At 38.8% G+C, this 22,493-nt stretch overlaps 1 protein-coding gene across 2 annotated transcripts in view; it reads left to right on the top strand.

Moving 5' to 3' along the window:
- ACBD5 (acyl-CoA binding domain containing 5) overlaps positions 1 to 22,493 on the top strand; it is a 30,521-nt gene that overhangs the window by 5,481 nt on the left and 2,547 nt on the right. The window contains exons 4-12 of one of the 2 annotated variants that reach the window (XM_048294454.1): positions 1,152 to 1,263; positions 1,392 to 1,424; positions 11,722 to 11,859; positions 12,606 to 12,806; positions 13,537 to 13,643; positions 15,621 to 15,897; positions 17,124 to 17,323; positions 18,876 to 18,926; positions 19,208 to 19,317. In XM_048294454.1, coding sequence (XP_048150411.1) covers positions 1,152 to 1,263; positions 1,392 to 1,424; positions 11,722 to 11,859; positions 12,606 to 12,806; positions 13,537 to 13,643; positions 15,621 to 15,897; positions 17,124 to 17,323; positions 18,876 to 18,926; positions 19,208 to 19,317 — 1,229 coding nt within the window. The remainder of the gene's footprint in view (positions 1 to 1,151; positions 1,264 to 1,391; positions 1,425 to 11,721; positions 11,860 to 12,605; positions 12,807 to 13,536; positions 13,644 to 15,620; positions 15,898 to 17,123; positions 17,324 to 18,875; positions 18,927 to 19,207; positions 19,318 to 22,493) is intronic. The other variant, XM_048294465.1, reaches the window with a different exon arrangement.

Here is a 22,493-nt window from a genome sequence, read left to right as displayed (position 1 = left end):
ACTGGACAGATCAGAGAAGTGGCAATGAAACCGCAGGTCGATAGAATTGTTGTCTCTTGGTATCGTTGACTGGTTTGCAAGTGTTGACTTGCTAGGTGTTAGCCTGCCTGGAGCTCCTGCTTTGTGCAATAATGCTGCAGCTTTTGCTCCTGCTGCTTACTGGTGTGCTTGGTGCCTTTGAGCAGCATGTTCTGTGGCAGCATGTACCTTCATCTGTTGCTTTCTTGGTGCCCTTCAGGAGGAGGAGGTGTGCTGTAGCTGTTAGTTTGTTTCAGTCTGAGTTTCTACCTATAGCTATTGCCACTTTTAAAATATGGTAACTAAAGAAGTAGAGGATGAAAAAGGAACAAAGCTATTGGCAAAAAGCTTGTTTGAAAGGACTTAAACTAGAATGGGACAATAATACCATGTGCTTTTAAAATAGTATCCAACTATTTAATCTCTTCTGTTTAATTTATTTTAGATTTAAGATTTTGCATTCCTATCATATGATCAAAGGTATTGTTTTTGTAATTTAAAATGAAGAAATGCTCCACATGACTTCAAGAGCAGAACTTGGTTCTAGTTTGTTCTTCTTCTGAGTGTGTCTTTGTGCTGTCCCAGTTTTGCTGTATTGTGTCCATTTCTTTGTTTGGGTTTAGAAGCACCTAGTAGTGCACTTCTGATCTGCTCCTTGTGTTCCATTGAAGATGGCAGGGTTTGACAGTACAAAGAATCCTCTAAGACGAAAAAAGTATTTCCGTTTTATTTTCTTTGTGGAAAGACTTGTCTATGAAATAATTATATCAGATAATAGCAGCCTTTTGAATTTTGAGATGGTTTAGTTCGAAATTGCAGAAATAATGGATTCCAAGGTCTACTAATAAATACGGTGTCAAGGGCTGTGTTTTAGTCTTGGCAAATGTGTTAGCTCTCTCATCTTGTCTTCACCTGAAGAAAATTAAGTAGAAGATTCTTGTTCAATAACTTAGTTTTATGTTTTTTCCCTGTAATTAAAAAAAGTTTAAAAAAATCAGAATAACATGTTTAGTGACTTAGTGAAGTGTTACTGAGCTTTACAATGACCAGCAGTTTCTAAAATCAGTTGAAATGAATGAATGAATCATTAAAATGCTGTTTCATAAGATGCTTCATGTTTTGGATTTGTGCAGATTCTTGAGAGTATGCCAATGACGGACAAAGTTGAAGAGTTACTACAAGTAATAGGCCCATTCTATGAAATAGTAGAAGATAAAAAGAACAGAGGATCTGACCTAACATCAGGTTCGGACAAATAACTTTCGTTGTACTACTGATAATCATAACTCAGTGTTTTGGGGGGCTTGTTTTCTGTAAATAATTTAAAAGCTAAATGTTACATGTCTCTGTTCATTCTCTTTACCATATGGCAGTTCGAATGGAGAAAGTCTCTAAGTATTTGGAAGGTAGGAATAATAAATTATGTGTAAATCCATCGTTTCCATTGTTTTGGTGCTGTAGGAACTTCCTGCTAACACTTGTGACTTCTGAGCTTGCCACCTCATTAGGCTGGATTTTGTTTTATTTTACTTTTGGGGTGATTAGATCCAGAAAGTTGCATGTTTAGTCCTTGTAGATGGGCTTTTTGAGCTTCTGAAGGAAGCCTGGAGACAGGAGAGTATTTAAAATAAAACAACTCTCCCAACCAAATCAAGTTGTGCCTTTCTATTATGAAAAGGAACAACTAATGTGTACTGATACATTCTGATGTAGCTGTGGATTATCAAACTGAATGCAGTTCTGGTAATCCAGCTCTGTCATCTAATCTAAAATTAAAAAAAAACCACAGTCAAACCCCATGCTTTTTAAATCATGGCTTCTTTAACACACACAAATTTTCTGATGCTCAAGTTCATTAAAGGAATATTTGAATAGTTTAAATTACTGTCAGGTGGCAAACTTAGTGGTGTCACAGCTGCATAAAAATCAGTGTGTTGATTTATATTTAGCAATACCATTGTGAGGCTGTTTTGATCATACCAGTTATTATGTGTTCATAAGGTTGTCATGTAAGTCTTACAGTTCTTTAAATCTGGCTTAAAATGACATTTAAGAACTGAAATGCAACAGGGCAAAACTTGAAACTGATTTTAAAAACCAAATCCATTGCACAAATAAATTGGTTAATGTCCTTAAGAAGTATGAGTCAACTGGTTAAGTTGCCTTTTGTGTGTGGCTTTTTTCCCCCTACCTTAAAGGAAAATGGTTTTGTTATCAAGCGTCAGAGAAACAGAAATAGTTTTTCATTGTTTTGGGGGAAAAGTAATGGTAGAAGTTTTTACATGGCCATTTTGAAAGTGCATATGACTTTTTCTCAACTGAAGTTGTGTATATTTCATGTGTGGGATGCAGTAAGTTTGCCTGACAGCTGGATTGATAGGCAGGTACGAGTATCAGTAGATTCAGGTCGGTGATCTGTCTAATAAGGATTTACTTAGTCTTGGTGTCTATGGCACAATGCCAGAAGCCACTTCTTTAAAAAATGACTTGCCTAGATACACAGAGAATCATGGAAGTTAAAGTGTACCTGTTTCCATAACAAATCTAACATACTTGTTTTTTAAAGAGGCAGTTTAAACATAAGGTGGTGTAAGTTAAACAGAATAGCAGATTTCAGCTTTACCTTGTTCTGTCATTGTTGCAATAATTCTGGTGATATGTCATCGTTCATACCGCTTACAGGTGCAAGCAATATCTGATTATGCCACAATAAATTACGGCAGAATTTTCACAAAGTCCCTTGTGTGTTACAACTTTACCATTGCATTTAAGGTTTTGAAGCCCTTTCTTTGGCGCTCTTACCACTTTCCTGAATAAAAGCAAAGCTGGAAATAATTGTTGTTGTTTACAGTACAGATATCAAAATATTTCACAGAAGTATGGAAGCATGATTACCGTCAGTCTTTCAGATACACACTAAAGAATAGAACCAACGTACCCAAGTCTGTGTTTGAGATAATACAGACACTGGTGACAATACTGTTAAAAATTGACACATGGTTATGTTTTGATTGTTTGAGTTTATCCAGTCCTGTTTCTTTCCTCACCTCCAAGCCCCTACAGTCTGTATATTCTGTTGTGGAAGGTATGTTTTTCAGGGGTGCACAGTTGGTATGTTCTGAAAACTGGGACCCTTCTCTGGACTACCTTGCTTCATATTGTACCCCGTCTTCTGGTCCATTCTGTTTTGAGTTTGCCTTCTGTTCTTCCATCAAACTTTAATCATGCAGATCATTATCTAACTGTTTAAGAATTGGATGCCACTACCTCAAAATCAACAGTTTCTTGAATTAGTGGAGAAGAATTGTCTGTAAGTTCAGTGTACATCACATATGGATTCTGTATTGTCTCTAGCAGATTGGCCTCAACAGAAAAGTATAGCCTTTTAAAATTGCATTTCTAGTCTTTGTGGTTTCTTTGAAAATGTTAAATACAAACCATTGAAATACTGTCTTTCTGAACCAATAGAGCCTGTGGCTCCTTAATAAAGAACACAGAAGTCTGTCATGTCAGCATTGAAATAAATGACTTGTAACATCTACTAGAAAACCAAGACAAACTTACTGGATCCATGAGTTACAAATATCCAGACTTGAATATGTTGGTAAAGAAAGAAAAACAAATAATTCCCTCCAATAGGCTGAGCAAATCTGAGAGTTATTTTGAAAGCATGTAACCTGGGTAGTGTTTGGAAAGGTCACCCTGCAGCTGTGTGAGAAGCTTGACTTCTCTGGAAAGCTGTGTCAGTAGTCTCTTTCTGACAGGTATGAAGTGCTTCTTTACAGAAAAAGCCACTGACAAATTATTTTTGGGTACATGAAATACTTGACATCAAAGAAGAAAGTGGGCTCTTAGCTGACATAGCACTGCAGAAGGGAAGATGCAACTCTTGCAGCATTATAGAAAGACTCTTGTTTGTAGCTGCTGGAAGAGTAGAGGGACTGTCCCATAAGGTGGGAGGGTGCTTTAGAGGAGCAGCATTTTAACGTTTTGTACTTGCTAGTAAATGCACAAGAAATCTGATGTATAAGCCAATGCTAAAAAGGCAAAGAAGTTTCCAAACACCATTGCTCAGTAAATGTGAAATTTTTAGAATGCACATTCAAGCCTTCTTGTGTAATACTTAAGAAGCCAAAGGTGGGCTAGGATTGGCACCCTAGTCATCTGATACTGTGTGGAAAATATTGAGAGTTTCAGAACCAATTCATGCTTCAGAATGTTCCCCTGAAATGTTTGTGGATGCTTTCTTTTTTCTGAATGAGAGTAAACCAAAGCGGGGCAAGAAAATCCCTGTCTGACAGGCCCACACTAAGTTAAGGTATCTGAACAACTAAGCAAAGTATCTGGAAATTGTTTACAAGTTGTTCAGTAGAATTTTTCTGTATAATCTTTCTGCTTTGTGATAAGACATCTAATCTGTTCTAAAATCCTATCAAATAAAGATGACCCTTTGCCTGCATGCTGAGTAGTAATGGTGTTAGTAAGCCTGTGAAAATGAAGTGCTCCCTCCAGTAACAACAAGCTGAATACTGCAGAGGTGGTAGAAAGTTTCAGCATTATAATACTCTTAAACTTTGGCTTCCTAAGGAGTGTTTCTCGCCCGAAAGCTTTGCTCCCAGCTGCATTGCAGTTGCACCAGATGAAGGTCTATTGAAGTAAGGTGCTGTGTATTGTTGCATATGCTGGTTTTGGGCAATGCTGATGGCAGCATGGGCTGTTAGAGAGGAGCCTGTGCAGGGCACTGCTTGTGTGCATGGCAGAAGTTGGCCTGGCTCACAGGCAGACACAGCTGTTTAACAATTTGCTTGGTGTCTTCCTGCATTGGATGTGGGAGCTGTGTTTAAAAAACAATACTCACTGAGGTCTGTGTGCTTTTAGAACAAACAAATACATGTAAACATTTGTATTTCAAGGGCAGTAGTTAGTACAGGACGTAGGTCAGCTTTGAAAAAAGTGAACCTGTTCTTCATTATTACTTTCCAAGTGGAAATACTTTTCTTACTCTTAAAACAGTATGTTTTCCAACTGTGTTTCTTTAGATTGCCTATGACTAGTTTATCTTTTTGAATAGTTTTGTTTTATCAAAGACCTTCTCAGATTATTTTCAACATCTTGGCTTTCTAATGGGGAATTTGGTGGCTCTTCCTGCTCGTGTGCGAGCCTTTGCTGTGAAACACACTGTTTGCTTCATAAGCTCACTTTTTCATGGCAGTTTGACTTCAAAGATACTTGCTTAACAGATTTCCTTCTCTTTCCTTCCACCTTTCTTCACTAGAATTCTGTGTTGGTGAATCTTCTTAGTCATTCATAAGAAGAGGAAAAAGAGCTAAAATCCATGTTGCTCTGAAGTGCAGTGCGTTATTAGGTTCTGTTAGTGGCTGCACCATAGTGAGGAAGTGCATTGAGGCAGGAGGAGCTGCTGGGTGTGTGGGTGAATGAGGTTTTTAAAATCCCATCCTTTAAACTTTTCTCCCCTTCTAGTTTCCAGTGATAAATTAACAGGTGTAATCAAGGTTACAGATGATATTCAGAAAGGCTAGTGTGAAACCTACTATACAATTTTTTTTGTTACTATCTCAGCAATTTAACCTTCAGAAGTGTCTAGAACATTCTCTCCAGCATTTGCTGCAGGCTGGGATTATTATAAAAGATTAAGGGCTGGGCCAGCAAGTGTCAGTCAGTGGAGAATCTCAGTGAGATGTGGAATCAGTGTCTCAACAAGCCATGACTTGTCCTGTTGCAATCTATACCTGCTTCAGGTTTTACACGCCAAATCTCAGCCTCCTTTGTGACTCGACTCCAAGCTGATGGCTTTATGTCAGTGCTGTCTAACAGTGCTGGAAATTAGGGCAGAGCATCAGTGTAGCTCTAAGCTTGAGTATTTCAATGGCTCTCCTCTCATTCAGAGTGGTAGAGAATATATTGCCACGGGTGAGCAGCAAAGTATCCTATTGTGAAAATGTAAGATTAAAAATTGTTTCTTTCTAAGTGGAGGGAGCTATGAGAAGATTTCTTCTATGAAAAAAAAAGCCTGTCTGTATTGTGATTCATGCTGGGTTGAGTCAGCAGTAACAGTTTTGGTGCATAACTGGTTGTTGAACTTGGATTTTTTTCCTTCCAGCCAGACAAGATTTCCCTGTAAAAGGGAAAGTAAATGTCAAAAGCTCTTCAGGTTTCATAATCTAGAAGAAGATGTACCCACTTGCTATAAAATTCTGGTGTTTTATATTTTAGCTGTCTCATTGTAGTTAAGATCTTGTGATGAAAGAACTGGAATCCCTATTTGTCACAGCTCTGTTCTATAAAGACAAGCTACAAAGAAGCAGTAGATAGAGGTGTGGGAGGCTGGGGAAGGACAGCTGTAGGTAGTCCTATCTTGATTGCTGTCAGAAAAGTTCCCAGTGGACACGGACTGGTGTTTCATGTTTAACTTTGTATAGCAAAAATAATTAATTATAGCCTTTAAGATGCATGGAAAAGACATTTATTTTACCTCTGAGGCTGTGTTTGATACGGGCTTTGTAAAAGGCAGTTCAGATGGTAGGCTTGGAGCAGATGGCAGGAGAACATGATCTTAGTGTTGTTTCATTTTTGTTTGTTTTTTCTTGTACAGGGCAAAACAATTTTTCATTCGGGCTACAATATGTGACTCAGTAATGTGGCCTTGTGTTGTTTTCAAGCATAATTCAGTTTTCTTTATAGAGTTCTGAGTTCACTGTGCTCGTGTTTTGCATTTTCTGGGACAGAACTCAAGAGTGTAATAATGCTCCTTCCTATTTGCCATGCAAAGTGAAAGTTCCAAATGATGACTGTATCTCTTCTGCACAGAAGAGAGCTTAGCAAGTTTTGCTCCTCCCAGAGGGAAGTAGTACCGAACTTGGGGACATCCTGGATCCTGGAGTGATCTTACTATGCTTGCAAGTTACAATATCTAAGAAGCAGCTGTTGTTCATGTTCGTTCTCACATGTTGGCTAAGGTGCTGACAGTAAGCTGGCAAAGCCTGGATCCGTTGGTCTTGCTGCACGTGCACCGCGTAACCAACCTGCATGTGCTTGGTGGCCCTGTGCTCTGGACATCTGGGGGCCTTCGTGGAACTACCTGCTAGTGCTGGGAATGCCTGTGGAGCAGCTGCTGTTCTCCCTGGGCTTCTGTCTGCCAGGAAATCCCAGGAAGGTTGTCTCTACTGCAGAAGGCTGAGGAGCATCAGGGAGGAGGGAAATGCATCCAAGTCAACCCCAAAACTTGGTATCTTTATTTATATGGCACATATTCTGAAAATTCAAGGGAAAAGGTACTGGTGATATGGATGGAAATGACAAACTCAGTAGATAATATCCATTAGATGCTGGAAAGTGTAAAGGTCTGGGATGACTAGTCAGTAATCCTAAGTACTGTACTTGCAAGTTAATATAAATGTCTGAAAAGTTGCTGTTTTCTGTGTTTGTTCTTATCCACAAGCTATTGTTTTAATGCTTATTAATGGTAAATAAAGGGATTAAATTGTTTTATTAAATACAGTGGCATCTCTTTGGGTGTAACAGCCTGAAAAGCACATAAGCAGAGAGAGGAGTGCTGACAAAACAAGGCTGTAGTCTTTTGGAGTATATTAAAAGAAAAATAAAAATGAGGAGAGGCTTCTTTTTCTGTTATAGTAAAGTTTAGGAAGACTAAACCACAAAAAAAAAAGGAAAACTATATAGAGGAAGATGTGACTGCCCCAATATGTGTGTTTAGGGTGTACATTTTTCAGAGAACTTGTACCTAATGCACTTAAATTTAAAAAAAATAAAACCATGGTAGTTAAAGTGATGAATTTTAGATTTTTCAGTCTGTGTTTCTGACAGACTCTTCTAAAATCTCTTTTTATTTGTGATGGGCTCTTGTTTGAGTAGTGTAGAACAGATGTTACAGAGCAGGCTGGGCCCCCGGAAATTTTCTTTGTAGTGTCCTACATTAAAAAGAATGTAAGGAAATGAGGGTATAGAAACTCTTGTTCTAGCTGAAGAGCTTATTGCTCCCAGATGCTTGCATGTACCTCTTGTGTCTCCTGCAGGCACTCCTTGGAGTATTTCAGTATATCAGTTTCAAAATGAGGTGGGGATTTGTGTAACCACGTGTATTGGAAACAGCAGAACATGGTTGCACAAACTTGGAATTGAAGCAGAGAGCCTACTTGGATCGGTAACAAGCATGAAACATCAAGGGTTGATGGCTAGAAAATAATTATAGTTACCTGATTATCAAAACAATTTTGTACAGTATATAGGTCTCCTGGCGGTTTAACATAAACACAGGCGTGCAGGGAGATCCCTTTACAAGGTGATACAAGTATAGGTCATGGAAATAATCTTCTAGTGGCTAAGATTTTGCTGCTATTGAGCAGATAATAAAGTTAAGGTATTTCATGAAAGCCTGTAATTTTTATTAAACAATGAGGGTGTACACAGCTAGCTAAATATTTTATCATGTCTTTCATGTGCTGTTGTAGACTGGCTCCTGATCACTGGTGTTTTCAAAGCATGTGAGAGGCTGTAGTACTTGTATGAGGATGATACTGGGCTAACCATCAGTACAGGTCCAGCAATGCATGTTAATTTTGTATAAGCATTACATGCCTGTTCATAAAACAAAAATACAAGGCATTTGAGAAAAACCTGCTAGGCAAGGTTCTCTTTGCAAAGTGACCTTCAAGCTGGGGCATATCTACAGAGGCATTTAAGCTCTGAACTCCCATCTGGGTAATGAAAACAGCCTCAAAATATGTGGAGAGTTAGAAATCACATACTTCTGAGAAACTTAGCCCCACTATACAGGTCATTGAAAAGAATTGTAGTGCTCCCTTTAAAGAATATATTTAGAATGGCTTTAGAAATCCCTCAATAGAGCTGTAGAGCTGTGACTAGAAAATAAACATCTAGTGAAAGTGTGTAGAGAAGCTGCATGTCTGTTCTTCACATCCTTTCCATCTTGCCTTTTTTTTTTTTTTTTTTTTTTGGTGAAATCGTCTTCCTTTCTATTTCGTCTTGTTACTGTTATACAGCTCCTACTATTTAGCTTTAAAAACTGTCACAAATCTCACAGGTTGATGTTGTATGTAGTGAGATGAAAGTAATAAATGAAGAGGAATTCTATAGTATATAAACTATGGCAACAGAAAGAGCTACTAACATTTTGCATGCAGTTGAAGTGAGTAAATGAAATAAAGGGGTGAGGGGTGGCTGGGTGGGATTAGCACAAACCAAGTAAGGTTTTAAAAGCTTGCTTAACTTGTGTCATTCACATTAAGAATATACATTCCTCACAGAACAGCCATTAACCTACTAACAGGGGATGTAGAAGTCACTGCTACTTGGCTCTGTTTAGTCTTTAACCCTGTCACCCCCAGGATTAGTCATCATATCTGGTTCCTTAGCAGATACTCAGAGCAACGAGGATGGTAGCCAACCTTGGTTTTACCGTGTAGTAAGAGCAGTTGGGGATGGACCTGAGGAGGGATAGCAGTGTAAGGGTTCTGAGGAAAAGCACACAATCAGGCCTGGCCTTTCAAGTGGCCAAACTGTACAGGGTTTTGTTCTTAGAGTCTGCATCAAAGCAATGCCTCTTTATGGTCTTTGGGAGCACTGTTGCTAAGAATGACTTTGTGGAAGAAATATGCTCCTGATGGATTTCAGTTATCCAGGTGTCCTGTGGTGTGATACCATAAATCTGTAACTGTTGATACATTCTCCTAGTTCCTCCTCTTAATTTAAATGTATGTGATATATCACTTAGAAGTTTCCCCAAATGAATAATCTCCTTACTGAAAGTAAGCAAAGAAAAAACATGCTTGAATGTTCAAAGACCTTCCTTTCAAAAAGAAAATAAGTAAATCTTAGGAAAAAGCTTATGGTATAGCTGGGGCTTTTTACAGTAGCTTTGGTAGGCTGAGGAGCTTTACAGTTTTAATTCGCCTTCACAGTTCAGTGTTCCTCCTGGTCTTGTCTTTCCTGTTCACTCCCACGGCTGGGTAGGACGCATGGATGATTGTGTCCCCGCTCCCTTGTTGTTCAAAAGGAAGGGTGATGTGTGCCTTACGGTGCCAAGGGGGCTGTGTCTGTGCCTAATGCTCATGCTGTGAGGACATAACTGTTGCCTTATACTTCTTATGCTGCTACTTCTCAGAAAAACATCTTGAGAACTTGGATTCACAATTAATGAAACACACACATGAGAAAAAAGATGAGAATATGTTGGTATTTCTCTTTTGTGAAACAAATTTCTGTGCCAATAAGAAGTGTCCTTCAACAAGGAGAAAATGAGCAGGTGCTTATATTCTTGTACTGTACAAGACAGACAATTGCTTTTCCAATTCTCGTTTTACAATAAAGCAGGGTTTTTTTAATCTTCAGATAAGAGATGGGTTAGCAATCCAAAACAGTGATGCAGGGTGCTCACAGAAACATTACCTTGCAATAAAACTCAGGTGAACTTAATATTTAACATACTCATTGTTACTATACAGTAAGTTATTTTACCTTTTTTTCTTTTTTTTTAAGTGCTGTGGATAAGCTTGGAAACTAGAGAAGTGTGGGAAGGCTCTTCATGGGAAGGTTAAAGTAGAAAAAAGCCTTAGCCTTAAATTAACCATGCAGCAGAGAAAGTAGTGAAGCTGATTTGGCAACTCCAGTGTAATTGGATACTATTTTGCTGTTTAATGTTAAGCCTAAATGTAAGAATAAATCTTTCAAGGTTCTGACAAGGGAACGTAGCAATTATGTAAATGAAATGCTGTGGTGACAATGAAAACAGTCAGATTTCAGCCGTGGAGCCAGTAAACTGTGTCTCACAGAAACTCTGTACCTTTATACTCTGTCCTGACATAGGAGGCTTAAATGATCGTCAGGATGTATTTGACTGTAACTTTTTTTACAGGATGTCGTAGAATTGTCCTTTTATATACTTCATATTTTTAAAGAGTCTTTACATTTCAGTTCTTTGTACAGTTACAGTAAATTGTGATCAAAGATATGGAAAACAAGGATTTGGTAGTTACTTAGTCTATTTCGATATTTGTTTTTTTAAATATTTATGAAAAAAATGCTCAGTGTATATATTAATGTCATCAACTTTTTCACTGAAATCAGAGAACTTATTTCCATGTGTCGTTTGCTAGGTAAAGATCTGTATAAATGTAAGTCTTCTTACCATATTTTGCATCTGCATAAATTACAGCAGATGTGTGGAATATTGTATTTACCTTATTCAGAATTCTGTTGTTCACATAATTGAATAGATTGTTTCAAGATTTGCCTTTGAACTGTGAGCAGTTTTGAAGCATTTCAGCCCAAAAGGGAAATTCTGTTAAAACACTGACTTCTGGGTTTAAAAGAACATGGCCACATCAGTCCCAGCTGCAGCTGTAACGTAAATACTGTAATAGGCTTGGTCTGAGTCTTCTTCTGGAAGTGGCTGCAGTCTCTTTCCTGTGGGTTGTCTCAGAGTCATTGAGAATATCTGCACCAGCGGTCAGGCACTCAGTGATGGGCCACAAAAGAGAAACGTTAAACCAATTAATAAAGAGCTTACAGAAATAAGCTGCCATTATTTGGTACATCTTCTAATATGGAAATACTTTCCTAGAACTGTGACTGATAGTTTTGGGGGTGGTGGTGTATGTTTGTTTCTTTTAAAATACATCTTTTTTTCTTTGCTTTTTTTCTTAGACCTTAGTAATGTTATGAATTCCACTCCAAATATAAAGGCTGTAAATGGAAAAGCTGAAAGCAGTGATAGCGGAGCAGAATCGGAAGAAGAAGGGCTTCATGAAGAGGAAGAAAAAGAACTGCAGATAAATGGAAAGGGTAAGTTTTCCAGACCATTGGGTCTCCCAGAGTTATTCTTAGTCACCTAAGTGGTGAAGTATCATGAATGCTGTACTTTTCCAAGAGAATTAGATGCGAGTACATGTGAATGCGTATGTGAAAAATGTCTGTGTTTCAACCTAGGCTGTAAGAATTAAAACTAGTACAAATTTGTAAACTATGCCATATGATTTTTGACTTGCCTAGCAAGTTCTGTCAGAAGGTTATCTAAACATCTATACCCTGCATTGTTTTGGGTTTTGTTGCCAGTGCTTTTTTGTAAGAGCTGTGACTGGCTACATGGCCTGTATGAGTAGAATTGAAAATTATTTTCTTCAGAGAAAATAAAACAGAACTTTCAGTGAGATTCATTCAGAGAGTCCATAAAGAATTGGATGCTGAAATAAGAGCATCTGCTGAAAACCAAATGAAATTGCATACTTAGAATTCTATACCGATGTTCTCCAAGGACATTAGGATTATTATTTCGTTTAGCAGAGAGACGTACTTTGGATTTACTTACTTATGTTTAAAGTATCTGCTCTTTATGCAAATTAAATTTTACATTTATACTTTTTATAAGGACAAGACAATCCACACAAATGGGAATCTAGGAGCATTTACATGTTTTGTTCTGCAGATACATTGTACATACGGTCCATTAGCAAGTTAGGTGCTTGAAGAAATATGTTTTGAGCTATTAGGTGTAGAGCTTTCTCTTTGCAAAGTTTTCTTTTCTTTTACAGATTATAAGAATGTGAAACCTGAATCAGCAGCTGCTAAGGATTTGGAAAGTATTGTTAGTAATGGCTGTTATAAGGACAGCTTTATCCCAGATATGCAAAATGGCATCCAGACCAAATCTGCCTTGAATGGCTTGAACCCAGAGGAAGAAGCAAATAAAATGGAGCCAAGCCTAGAAATAGCTCATAATGCTGCTCACCAAGGTATTGTCCTTCCAAGACCATGTTTTCATTTGCATATGTTTTTCATGAAATATATTCTTTTTCTGAAAGCTTAATCCCAGGATTCAGAGAGTAGCAATGGTGTCTTTCAGTTGCAAAAACCTGAAGACAGAATACTAAAAAAAAAACCCAACTAATTCCAGTTTAAAATAAAGCTTTTTTTTTTTACTATGTCCTACAGAAAGAGAGATGAATTCAGAGACGGAGAGGCCCAAGCCTACAGAAATAGAATTGTTTTCTTGTAATATCATTATGTTACCTATGCAAATACTATTTGCCTTTGAAAGTGAATTTGTAGTAAAACAAAAATCACTTATATCTGATCTATCATTCTGAAAGGCTGAACATTTTATAAATGCCAGTTTGTTGAAACTGGGATCTGAATATATACTTTTAATACTAATGTAACTTTAGGCAAAACTACTTTATACTGAGCTTAGGAAGGAGATGGTAATGAAAAAGGCAAAATTAAAATTTATAATGCAGAAAAGTCAATATGAGGTATAGTTTTCCCACAGTAAAGGTTTTATGTAATTCCTAAATTAATATAACATCTTTATTCAGAATCTAAGTTTAGGATGACAGTCGTAGATAGACAGGTCATTAACTGATGCTCACCTACACATTTTAACTCATTGCACTAGTCTTTGCCAGGGTTGGCTCAACTGACTCACATTTACAAAGCAGGTGTGCTATCCCCCCTTCCCTGCAGGTGCAAGTGAAGAGAATACTGAAGAGATCTCAGCAGCTCAGCATTTAACCAGTGATTCAGACAGTGAAGTTTATTGTGACTCTATGGAGCAGCTTGGACTAGAAGAGGTAGGGGTTCAGTATTCCTGGGTGCATTTTGAAGCTGGTATGCTGCTTATTTTTTAATAGGTTCCTCTCCATCAGGTGAACATGGACATGCAGAGGTGAATGATGTGGCTCATGCATGCTGTCCTTCTGTTTGAACTATTTGTCAGCATTTTACAACTTGGTTACTGCTGATCTAAAAGCCTTGAAGCCCTCAGAGAATTTATGTGAGGAGAAGGCTTCAAAAACAACAGTATAAAGAAACAATTGTTAAAAAAGGAAGAACAGTACAAAGAAACTAAGGTCTGTGCCCACAAATTAATTTATGGTCTCATAACATGTGTAGGGACCAAAATTCAGCTATTTTTAAGAAACGGGAAGTATCTTTGTAACAATTCACTTTTTGCTTGCTTTTTTTATGCCTTGATGAATTCTGCATTTGTTTCTTAGAATAAATAAAGAATAAGCATTAGCAGGTGGCCTGTAGACCGGTGCCTGCAAGTAGCCTAGGTCTAAAGTGGGAGATAACAAGGACTTCTGTGTTCTCTTGTATTCTCTTCAGTCATAATGTACATCTCTGACTTTCCTATAAAAGGTGAGCACCAACTGTGCTGCCGTAGTTTTGACTGGATTTGTGCTCCTGCTCATTACTACTCATAACTGTAGCCTTAGGTGGCTTACTGGTCTAGACCTCCTTCAGAGGCCCAGGTTAAGTGTGGGCTTTGTAGATTGTACTCAGATACCTTGTTTCCTAATTCTAGAGAGGAATATGTGAATGGGGCCTGGGATCAGAAAAGCCAGTAAGCACTCGAATATTGCATCATTCTCTTGTCTAGCTTTTCCCTGAGTATGTAGGGAATTAACTTTAACAAATCAAAATTTTGCCCAGTAATGAAGCATGCTGGGAAATGTAATTTGAGAGAAGTGCTGCAAGCTGTCTTATCTAGCTGATTTCCCAATCTTGTGTATTGTTCAAGCTTGTTTGAGATTCTTTAATTGAAGTGGGTGGGTAATTTGTCAGTTTCCCAACCTGCATGAGGAAAGTTCTAGTTTTGCACAAAATAACAAATGTTTAGGTATATGTAAATAAATACACAAGTAGAACTACAGGTGAATGAACTCAAACTAGAAGAGGTTCATTTAAAGAAATAAATATAGCTGTTTCTTGGAAAAAAAGTGGCAAGCACTCTGCCCTTCAGTTCTGATGATCCAGAACTGCTGTTTGACAAATCTGGGCAGCAGTTTCCATTTCTCTGGCCATCCTTTTGGTTATTTTGGCCTCTCCATGAAAGTATTTTTTGGCTAACTGAGGTCCCAAGTCTGCTTCAGCATATCCTTGTGCAAGGGCCTGTCCTTGCCCTATGTCAAGGGCTGATAGAACCACCCATCATAAGACAGTCCTGGTGCAGAACCTGAACAGCCCCTGTGTCATCCTTTTTTAATGTCCTCCTCCAGTACCACCAGTTTTGAGTGAGAAGTCGATAGAATACTCTGCCTTTCCTTTGTGTGGTACAGGGTGCCGCCAAGCTGTTTCGAGCAGGCTGATGATAAAGCAGCGTGCTCTTTTTGCTGTGAGTACAAACTGCCTACCAAAGGTTGCTGACAGCATGGGCCTTCTGACTGCGGATCCCAAATTCAAGTGAAGAGACTGTTTTACTGTCTAGGTAGCAAAGCCAGTTTTACAGGGAAAACTGAATGGTTTTAGACCTTAATGTTCTATTTTAGTAATTATTGAGTATTAGTGTATGTTGGAAATGTCTAAAGAAATTCCTGTGGCATCACTGTTGTGAGATTTGCCTGAAATGCCTTCTCAATTTGGAAATGACATTTAGACAATAGTAAGTATGTTCTACAGGAAAACAACTGCTGCCCTCAAAAGAAAAGTCTTAATTCTGGGCAAAATATTTTCTTAATGTGAAAGTAAAGATGATATTTTTTCCTTTTTAATGTTTAACTGTCATATTTTACAGAATTTAATTACTTGCTAATGTTAATTTGTAGCCCTTGGAGATCATCACATCAGCTAAAGGATCTTTAAAGCATTCATCCCATTTCTTGGATGTAGATCACAGTCTTCTGTTAGAAAATACGGATTTTCCAAGGCACACTTGCATGACTTATGGGAATCTCCAACCTGGAAATACTGGAGAGGGAGTAGCTGAAGAACAAGGTGAAGTCAAATGTGGAGGAGAAGATGGCAAAGCCAGTAATGGGTGTCCTCACAAGGAGAAAAAAGGTGGAGAAAAATCAGATTTCTACAATGTCAGAAGAGGGAGAGGTACTGTGACCCTGCATTTGTGTTCCCCACTCTCCTCACTGCCATAAGTTACTGGTGCCTGAGAAGCACCTGTCAACACGGTCCAGTGGGACAGTCATGTGTATAGTGCTTCTGCTCTTCACAATAAAAATAGATGACAGAATGCTAATACAGTGGGTAACTTATACTCCAGCTGCTGCTTATGGCACCTAGGTTTTTAGAGGTGTAACCCTCAAAACCAGTCTGTGCCTGAGAAGAGTTTCTTTAGAAGTTACGTATTTATTGTTAAATACATAGGCATTTATAGCTCTGTGGTGGTTTATCTGAAACCATGGAATGCCTTGGAAAGGTATCAGTGACACATTGTTTTGTATGTAATTGGACTGTTAGCCACACCTTTGAGTGATCCTGATACTATCCATTATGATTCTTAAAACTTAATGATTCTTAATCCCATAATAGCCCAGATGTTCAATTTATGTTGAACCTCTGCGCTTTTTAATTCCGTAATACTTCTAATACTGTCACCTACAAGAAGCACCGTATTCCAGTGGCATGATCTGTAAAGTCAAGGATAAAATTAGTTTATCTTGTACTTACAAAAAAAAAAGGCAGAAAGTATTTTATTTATATATAGCATGTCTTTTTGTATAGCACCTATAAGTAATCAGATGGAAAAATTAAAAAGAAAATCCAGATAAAACATTTCTGTTGAAAACTATTATAAAGAACATACTATAGTTAACCATCTCCTCTCCTCTCTTGTTTTACTGAAGTTTCCTACTTACAGGCAGAAACATGACAGGCTAGTGGTAGTTGTATCTAGTTTAAGCAAGTATTGTAGATTTCAAATAATTATCTTATCACTGTATTCCAGAGATCTTTGTTTTCCAGCTGGACACTTTGCCAAACTTAAAACACATACTAAGACAGATCTTACTTTTTGCTAGGGCAGAATTTACTACTGAACTTGACTGGTTGTGAATTAACAGCTTTTTCTAAATGTTTTTGCAGTTCTAGGAATTTGAATTGTTCTAGGAATTTGTCACACTGAGGCTGTAGGGAAACATCTCAGATGACATTTCAGTGACCACCCAGTGCTGCTGAACTGTCTGAATATAGCCTGTGACGAGGAGTACCACACTCCAGGGTGAAAATTGAGGGAGGAAATTGAACTGTTAAACATTTTCAGTAGAGTCATAGCCCATTCTGTGTTTTTTGTTTCTGTTTTTCCCCCCTCAAAACAGGACATAGACTTCAGCCTTTAGGACATGGTTCCCAGGGTGGCCAGATGGGCAGTGGAGGGGATGGTGAGCGCTGGGGCTCCGACAGAGGTCCCCAGGGAAGCCTCAATGAGCAGATTGCAGTAGTGCTGATGCGGCTGCAGGAGGACATGCAGAATGTCCTGCAGAGGCTGCATATGCTGGAGGCTGTTGCAGCATCACAGGTACTATTCTTTGGGGTTACTTGATCACCTTTTACTAAATGTCTTTGGATATTTGTGTGCTTTTTCAGATTAAAATTTCAGACAATATTTTCTTAAACTGTAAAGACATTTCAGTTATATTCTGTAGCTGAGTCCAATTGGTACTTACTCTCAGGAGCACAATTCAGGACTCTGGTACATGTGAGCAAAACCATGCATTTTCACCTAGAAATTAACCATATGTTATTTCACTGATTCTGATCAGACTAATCTTAGCCATAGTTACTGATACACATTATACAGTTTCTATATGGAGACTCCGTAGTTAATGTTAGTAGTACATGATCCCAGAGAATTCAGAGTATTTTCAGAGAAAGTGAGAAATGATCTTCATCTTTCAGATGGTAGATGTTTGCAGGCAGAACTTCAGATTCCATTTTTCAGTTAGCAAAAGACTTGATTGTTCATAGCTTTCTTTCCTCGTGAAGTAATCCAGCTTTATTGGAATTGTACATCGTGTCCTCATGCAGCCAATAAAGCTCTTAAGCAAGTGTGGATGTGTATTGATACAGTGTTTCTTTTTCCTTCTGTTTCAATAGAAATACTGTATTCTTCGGGAGAATAGAACATGTTGTGAATATAGTTGAACCAGCAACCTGAAAATGTTTGGTTTTGTTTGACTTGCTGATATATTTCGATCTCCATGAGAATGAGCAAGCTGTACAAGCACTATCCTATGGGATGCACATGTTCCAAATCTAAGGCAGCCATGGAAAAGGACTTATTAAAACCATAATTTTGCTGCATCACAGATACTCAAGAATCTAATGTTTGGTTAAATACAGATTGATTTTCTTTCTTTGCCTGAGCAATGTGTGAAGAAAGAGTAAAAGATTCTTCCCCAGCAGTTCATGCTGTGCTTGCTGTCCTTATGTAAGGAGAAGCAGAAGCTTCTGTTTCACGCTTACATAAATTAAGAAAGACCTAGAAAACCAGCTGCTTTGCTTCTGTGGTAGCACCACAACAGTGTATGGGAATAGTCTTGGAAAGTTTCTTGTACTTCCATTTTCAGGATTGCCTGGAAGACATGGAACAGAGTATTCTCTTTCCTTTATGGTGTTAGACATGGCTGTAGCTGTAGCCTAGGGCAAACTAAAACAGTGCTTTTGACCTTAGTATAGACTGGTGTTGAGACATGCAGTCATCCAAATTAAGCTGCTGGGATTTCTGCTCTGGGTTGGAACTGGGACTAGACCAGAGTTGAGAAAGTTGTAATGACAAATTGGGCAGGGGAGCCTTCAAAAGCTGTAAAAGAGGTCCAGTAAGAGACACTGATTCATTTTCTAAGACACAGAGATGTGATAAAATTACTATAAAGAGTAGTGGAAACATGAGAGGTAAGTTAGCAGCTATGTGGGATCGCATGGGGGTGGTTCTGTGCATTAAACTGTGATATATACAGATTGCAAAGCCATCACAAGATGAAAAACCTCATATTCTTGTTTTGTGAAGCAGAAGAATTTTAATTGCAATTTCCTTTTTTATACTTACCAGCATTTGTTTGTATTTAAAGGCAAAACCTGCAACACTACAGTCAAACTACCAGCCCGCCTCCTCTGTCAAGGTAAAATACTGTTTTTATGATCTGTAAAAAGTGTGAACTGTGAAAAAAGATGAGTTTTTTATCTCTAGCTCTTGGTACATGCTTTTTGTATTGTCTCTTCCTTGACTAGGAGATAAAAAATAATCTGTCTAAGGAAATTACTTGATAGAGTAATCTTTTCTTCTGGTCTTACTATTATTTTCTGCTTTGGTACTATAGCATTTGAAGTGATGGAAATACACAGGTGGTATTCAATATGTGCACATAGATGGGTGACTGGAATTTTTTTCTATTTTCCTTAGAAACCATCATGGTGGCCCTTTGAAATTTCTCCTGGTATTTTAGCTTTTGCTATTGTATGGCCATTTATTGCCCAGTGGTTGGTACATGTGTATCTCCAAAGAAAGCGAAGGTAAAGAAGTGCATTCAATAGAACACATACACTGTGTGTCACTTGTTTAAACCAATAGGTAGTATTACCATGTTATTTAGACAGGACATAAAATTTTTTGTCTTCCAAGTTTGTCAATATAAGAAAGTATTGGTTAATTTGCCTTTATATGTAATATGCTTTATATGTGGCAATTTATGTTTAAATCTGTGAAATGGGATGCTGGATGAATAATTTCGAGCATACACAAGTGGAGTGAGGCTGGATAGCTTGGAAGCGTCTCCATGATCCTCTCACTTCTCATATCCTCTTGAGCTATTTTCGCTGCTTCTAGACTCCCTATTCCCCTTGTGCCATGAGAATTGTTTTCCTATCACATCCTTTGTAGAGTGCCATCTGTCACCTATATTTACAATCTACTAGCACCTTACTATTATATTTTTGTAACATCTACCTTGACTTCCTTCAGCTGAAGGACAGTTGTACTCTGGTCTTGCCTTTTCTTAGCTCTTTAAGCATCAGATCAAGTGAGTGTTGTCTAGTTGCTGTCTGCTTACTTCAGCCTCATACCTGATTTTGTTAGCTTAGTATGCTCTTGGCTTTTACATTTTTTCCTCTGTCAGTCTGCAGAGAGTTTGCATGTGTGTGGATCCTGGGAGAATTAGCTGAATTTGTTCTAGCTTTTTAATGTTTGCTAGTTTTCATGGTATAGTTTTGTCTCCTGTGGTAAACCACAGGAACAGAGTGGTTGAGGTTGAAAGGGGGCTCTGCAGGTCATCTGGTCCAACATCCCTGCTTAGCCAGTTGCCAGTTGCCCAGGACTGTGTACAGGTAGGTTTTGAATAGCTCCAAGGAGGGAGGCTCCACCACCTCCCTGGGCAACCTGTGCCAGTGTTTCTCTCTCCTCAGAAATGCTCCAGTCCTTTAATGTGGCCCTTTGTTGGACTCTCTCCAGCTTGTCCATGTCTCTCATGTAGCCAGAAGCAGACAGAGCACTCCAAGTGTGGCCTCTCCAGTGCTGAGTAGAGAGGAAGGATCACCTCCCTCACCCTGTTGGAAGGGATAATGCAGCCCATAAAACCATGGGCCTTTGCTGCAAAGGCACATTGCTGGCTCATGTTTACATGGGGTCCACCAGCATGCCCAGATCCTTTATTGTCTAGCTGCCTCCCAGCTGGGCAGGCCCCAGCACATACTGGTGGCTGGAGTTGTTTCTCCAGGCAGTGCTGGGCTCAGCACTTCCCCTTGTTGTACTCCATGAGGTTCCTGTCAGGCCATTTTTCCAGCCAGTTGTGGTCCCTCTGGATGGCAGCACCAGCCTCTGGTGTATCAGCCACTCCCAGTTTTAATCTGCAGTTTTGCTGAGGATGCACTCTGTCCCATCATCTAGGCCATTGTTAAAGGTGTTAAACAGGACTGGCCCCAGTGGGGACCCCCGGCATTCACCACTAATTACTGGCATCCAACTACACTCCTGTCGCTGATCACCACTCTTTGGGCCCAGCCCATGGCTTTGTAAACAACACAGCACCCACAAAGGCTGCAAATCTGCCAGGGAGTTCCCCAGGCTCAGAGCTGTCAGCAGCAGCACTGGTGTTGCTGCACTGTGATGAAACCAGAGATTGCACTACTAAGGCTTTCAGGCAGTTACACACATTTTGCTTATTCTTTGCACTAGCAAGTGGAAATTTCCCCTTGTCAGCAAGGACAAAGTTGGGTTTTTATAAAACAAAACATTTTTTTTAGTATTTTACGTGAAGCTTCTATGAACTTCAGTGTTCTGGTAATTGCTCTTGCATGGCTGTGTTTTCTCTCTCTCTCTGAACAGTGCTGTTCTTGAAAACCTTTTTTGATCATCTGTTCTGATCTCTGTAGCACTCTCAATCCAAGCACTCTCAATCCAGTCACAGGTTCAGTCAGAAATCAGTTTTTAGAAAAGCATCCTTTCCAGCAATTTTTCTAGTATTTTCTCATAGTGATTCAGAGCTTTGATGAATAAATACATGGTACACTATTAAAAAAAAAAAAAAAAGCCCTAGGGTATATTACTGTGTCCTGCAGCCATAGGGAGGAGGAGGAGAGAAGATCCAGCAGGCAGGAATTGTGCAGCAAGATTGATTTATTTAATTATTTTACAAACTCTTGACTTTTTTCTTCATAGTCTAATTGGACAAAGGATCAGCCACCCCTTGGGCTGATTGGCTAAAATCCTAAAACATCCATTGTCAAAATAGTTTTCTACTATACCATAAACAAGACTTTTCAAGGCTGCAGGTGTTTCATTGTTTACATAACTCTGCTACCTCTTCTGTGAGAGAGAAAAGTCTCTCACGGGCTTAGAAAACAGCAAGAAAATCCTTGCTAGCAGCATTTTTGTATCCACAGTACACTACTTTTAGTTTGGATTTGTCTAGCTTCAGTTTTCATCCATTAGATTTTCCTGTATCTTTATGTAGCTGACAAAGAGCTTGTGATGTGTTTTTCCATGGGTACTTTTTTGCTATCACCAGGTCATCTCATAATCTCTTGCTTAAACAAAACAAATGGAGCAACTGGAATCTCATTTTAAAATTGTTTTCCAGTCTTAGGATGATTCTTGTGCCTCTTTCCCAAACGCTTCAGTTTTTCAACATTCTTTTTGAGTTCTGGACACCAGTATTTGTACCAGTGGTAAAACCAGTGCCAGTGTGAAACACAGAAATATAGCCCCATGTTTTGTTTACTCATTCATGGATTGTTTTGAGATGAACTTCAAGAACAGAAACAACTAAAGAATCTTCTGTGTTCTTCAGCTTTTCTGTCTGTTTCTGAAGAAGTCTACTCATAGCCCGAATTTAAGGACTATGTGCTTCTGCAGCATGTTTCTGCCTGGAGTTCTAGCTCCTTTAGCAATGCGTAGGAAGCTGATCAAGTACACTCAGTGAGAAAATGGAATTGCAAAATGAGTCTTGCTCTCCTGTCCCGTGGCCAGTTTCAGTTTGTGCTCGGTTAAGGTGTGCAAGCTCTTAGGCAACAGCTGTTCACAGTGCCTGCACTGACCGTGTCTGTACTTTTTGTTTTAAACTACATGAACTGTCCCTGCAGCAGAAACCATGAGTCTCTGCTACCATGCAAACTTCTCTCATGCTGCAGCTGTGGAGCCATGAATTCTAAACTCTTTTGCACAGTGAAGCAAATTCCATGTAACTGGTGGAGGG

This window comes from Corvus hawaiiensis, chromosome 1 (genome assembly GCF_020740725.1).
Source record: "Corvus hawaiiensis isolate bCorHaw1 chromosome 1, bCorHaw1.pri.cur, whole genome shotgun sequence".
Lineage (NCBI taxonomy): Eukaryota > Metazoa > Chordata > Aves > Passeriformes > Corvidae > Corvus > Corvus hawaiiensis.
This window is presented reverse-complemented; position numbering and strand designations above follow the sequence as displayed.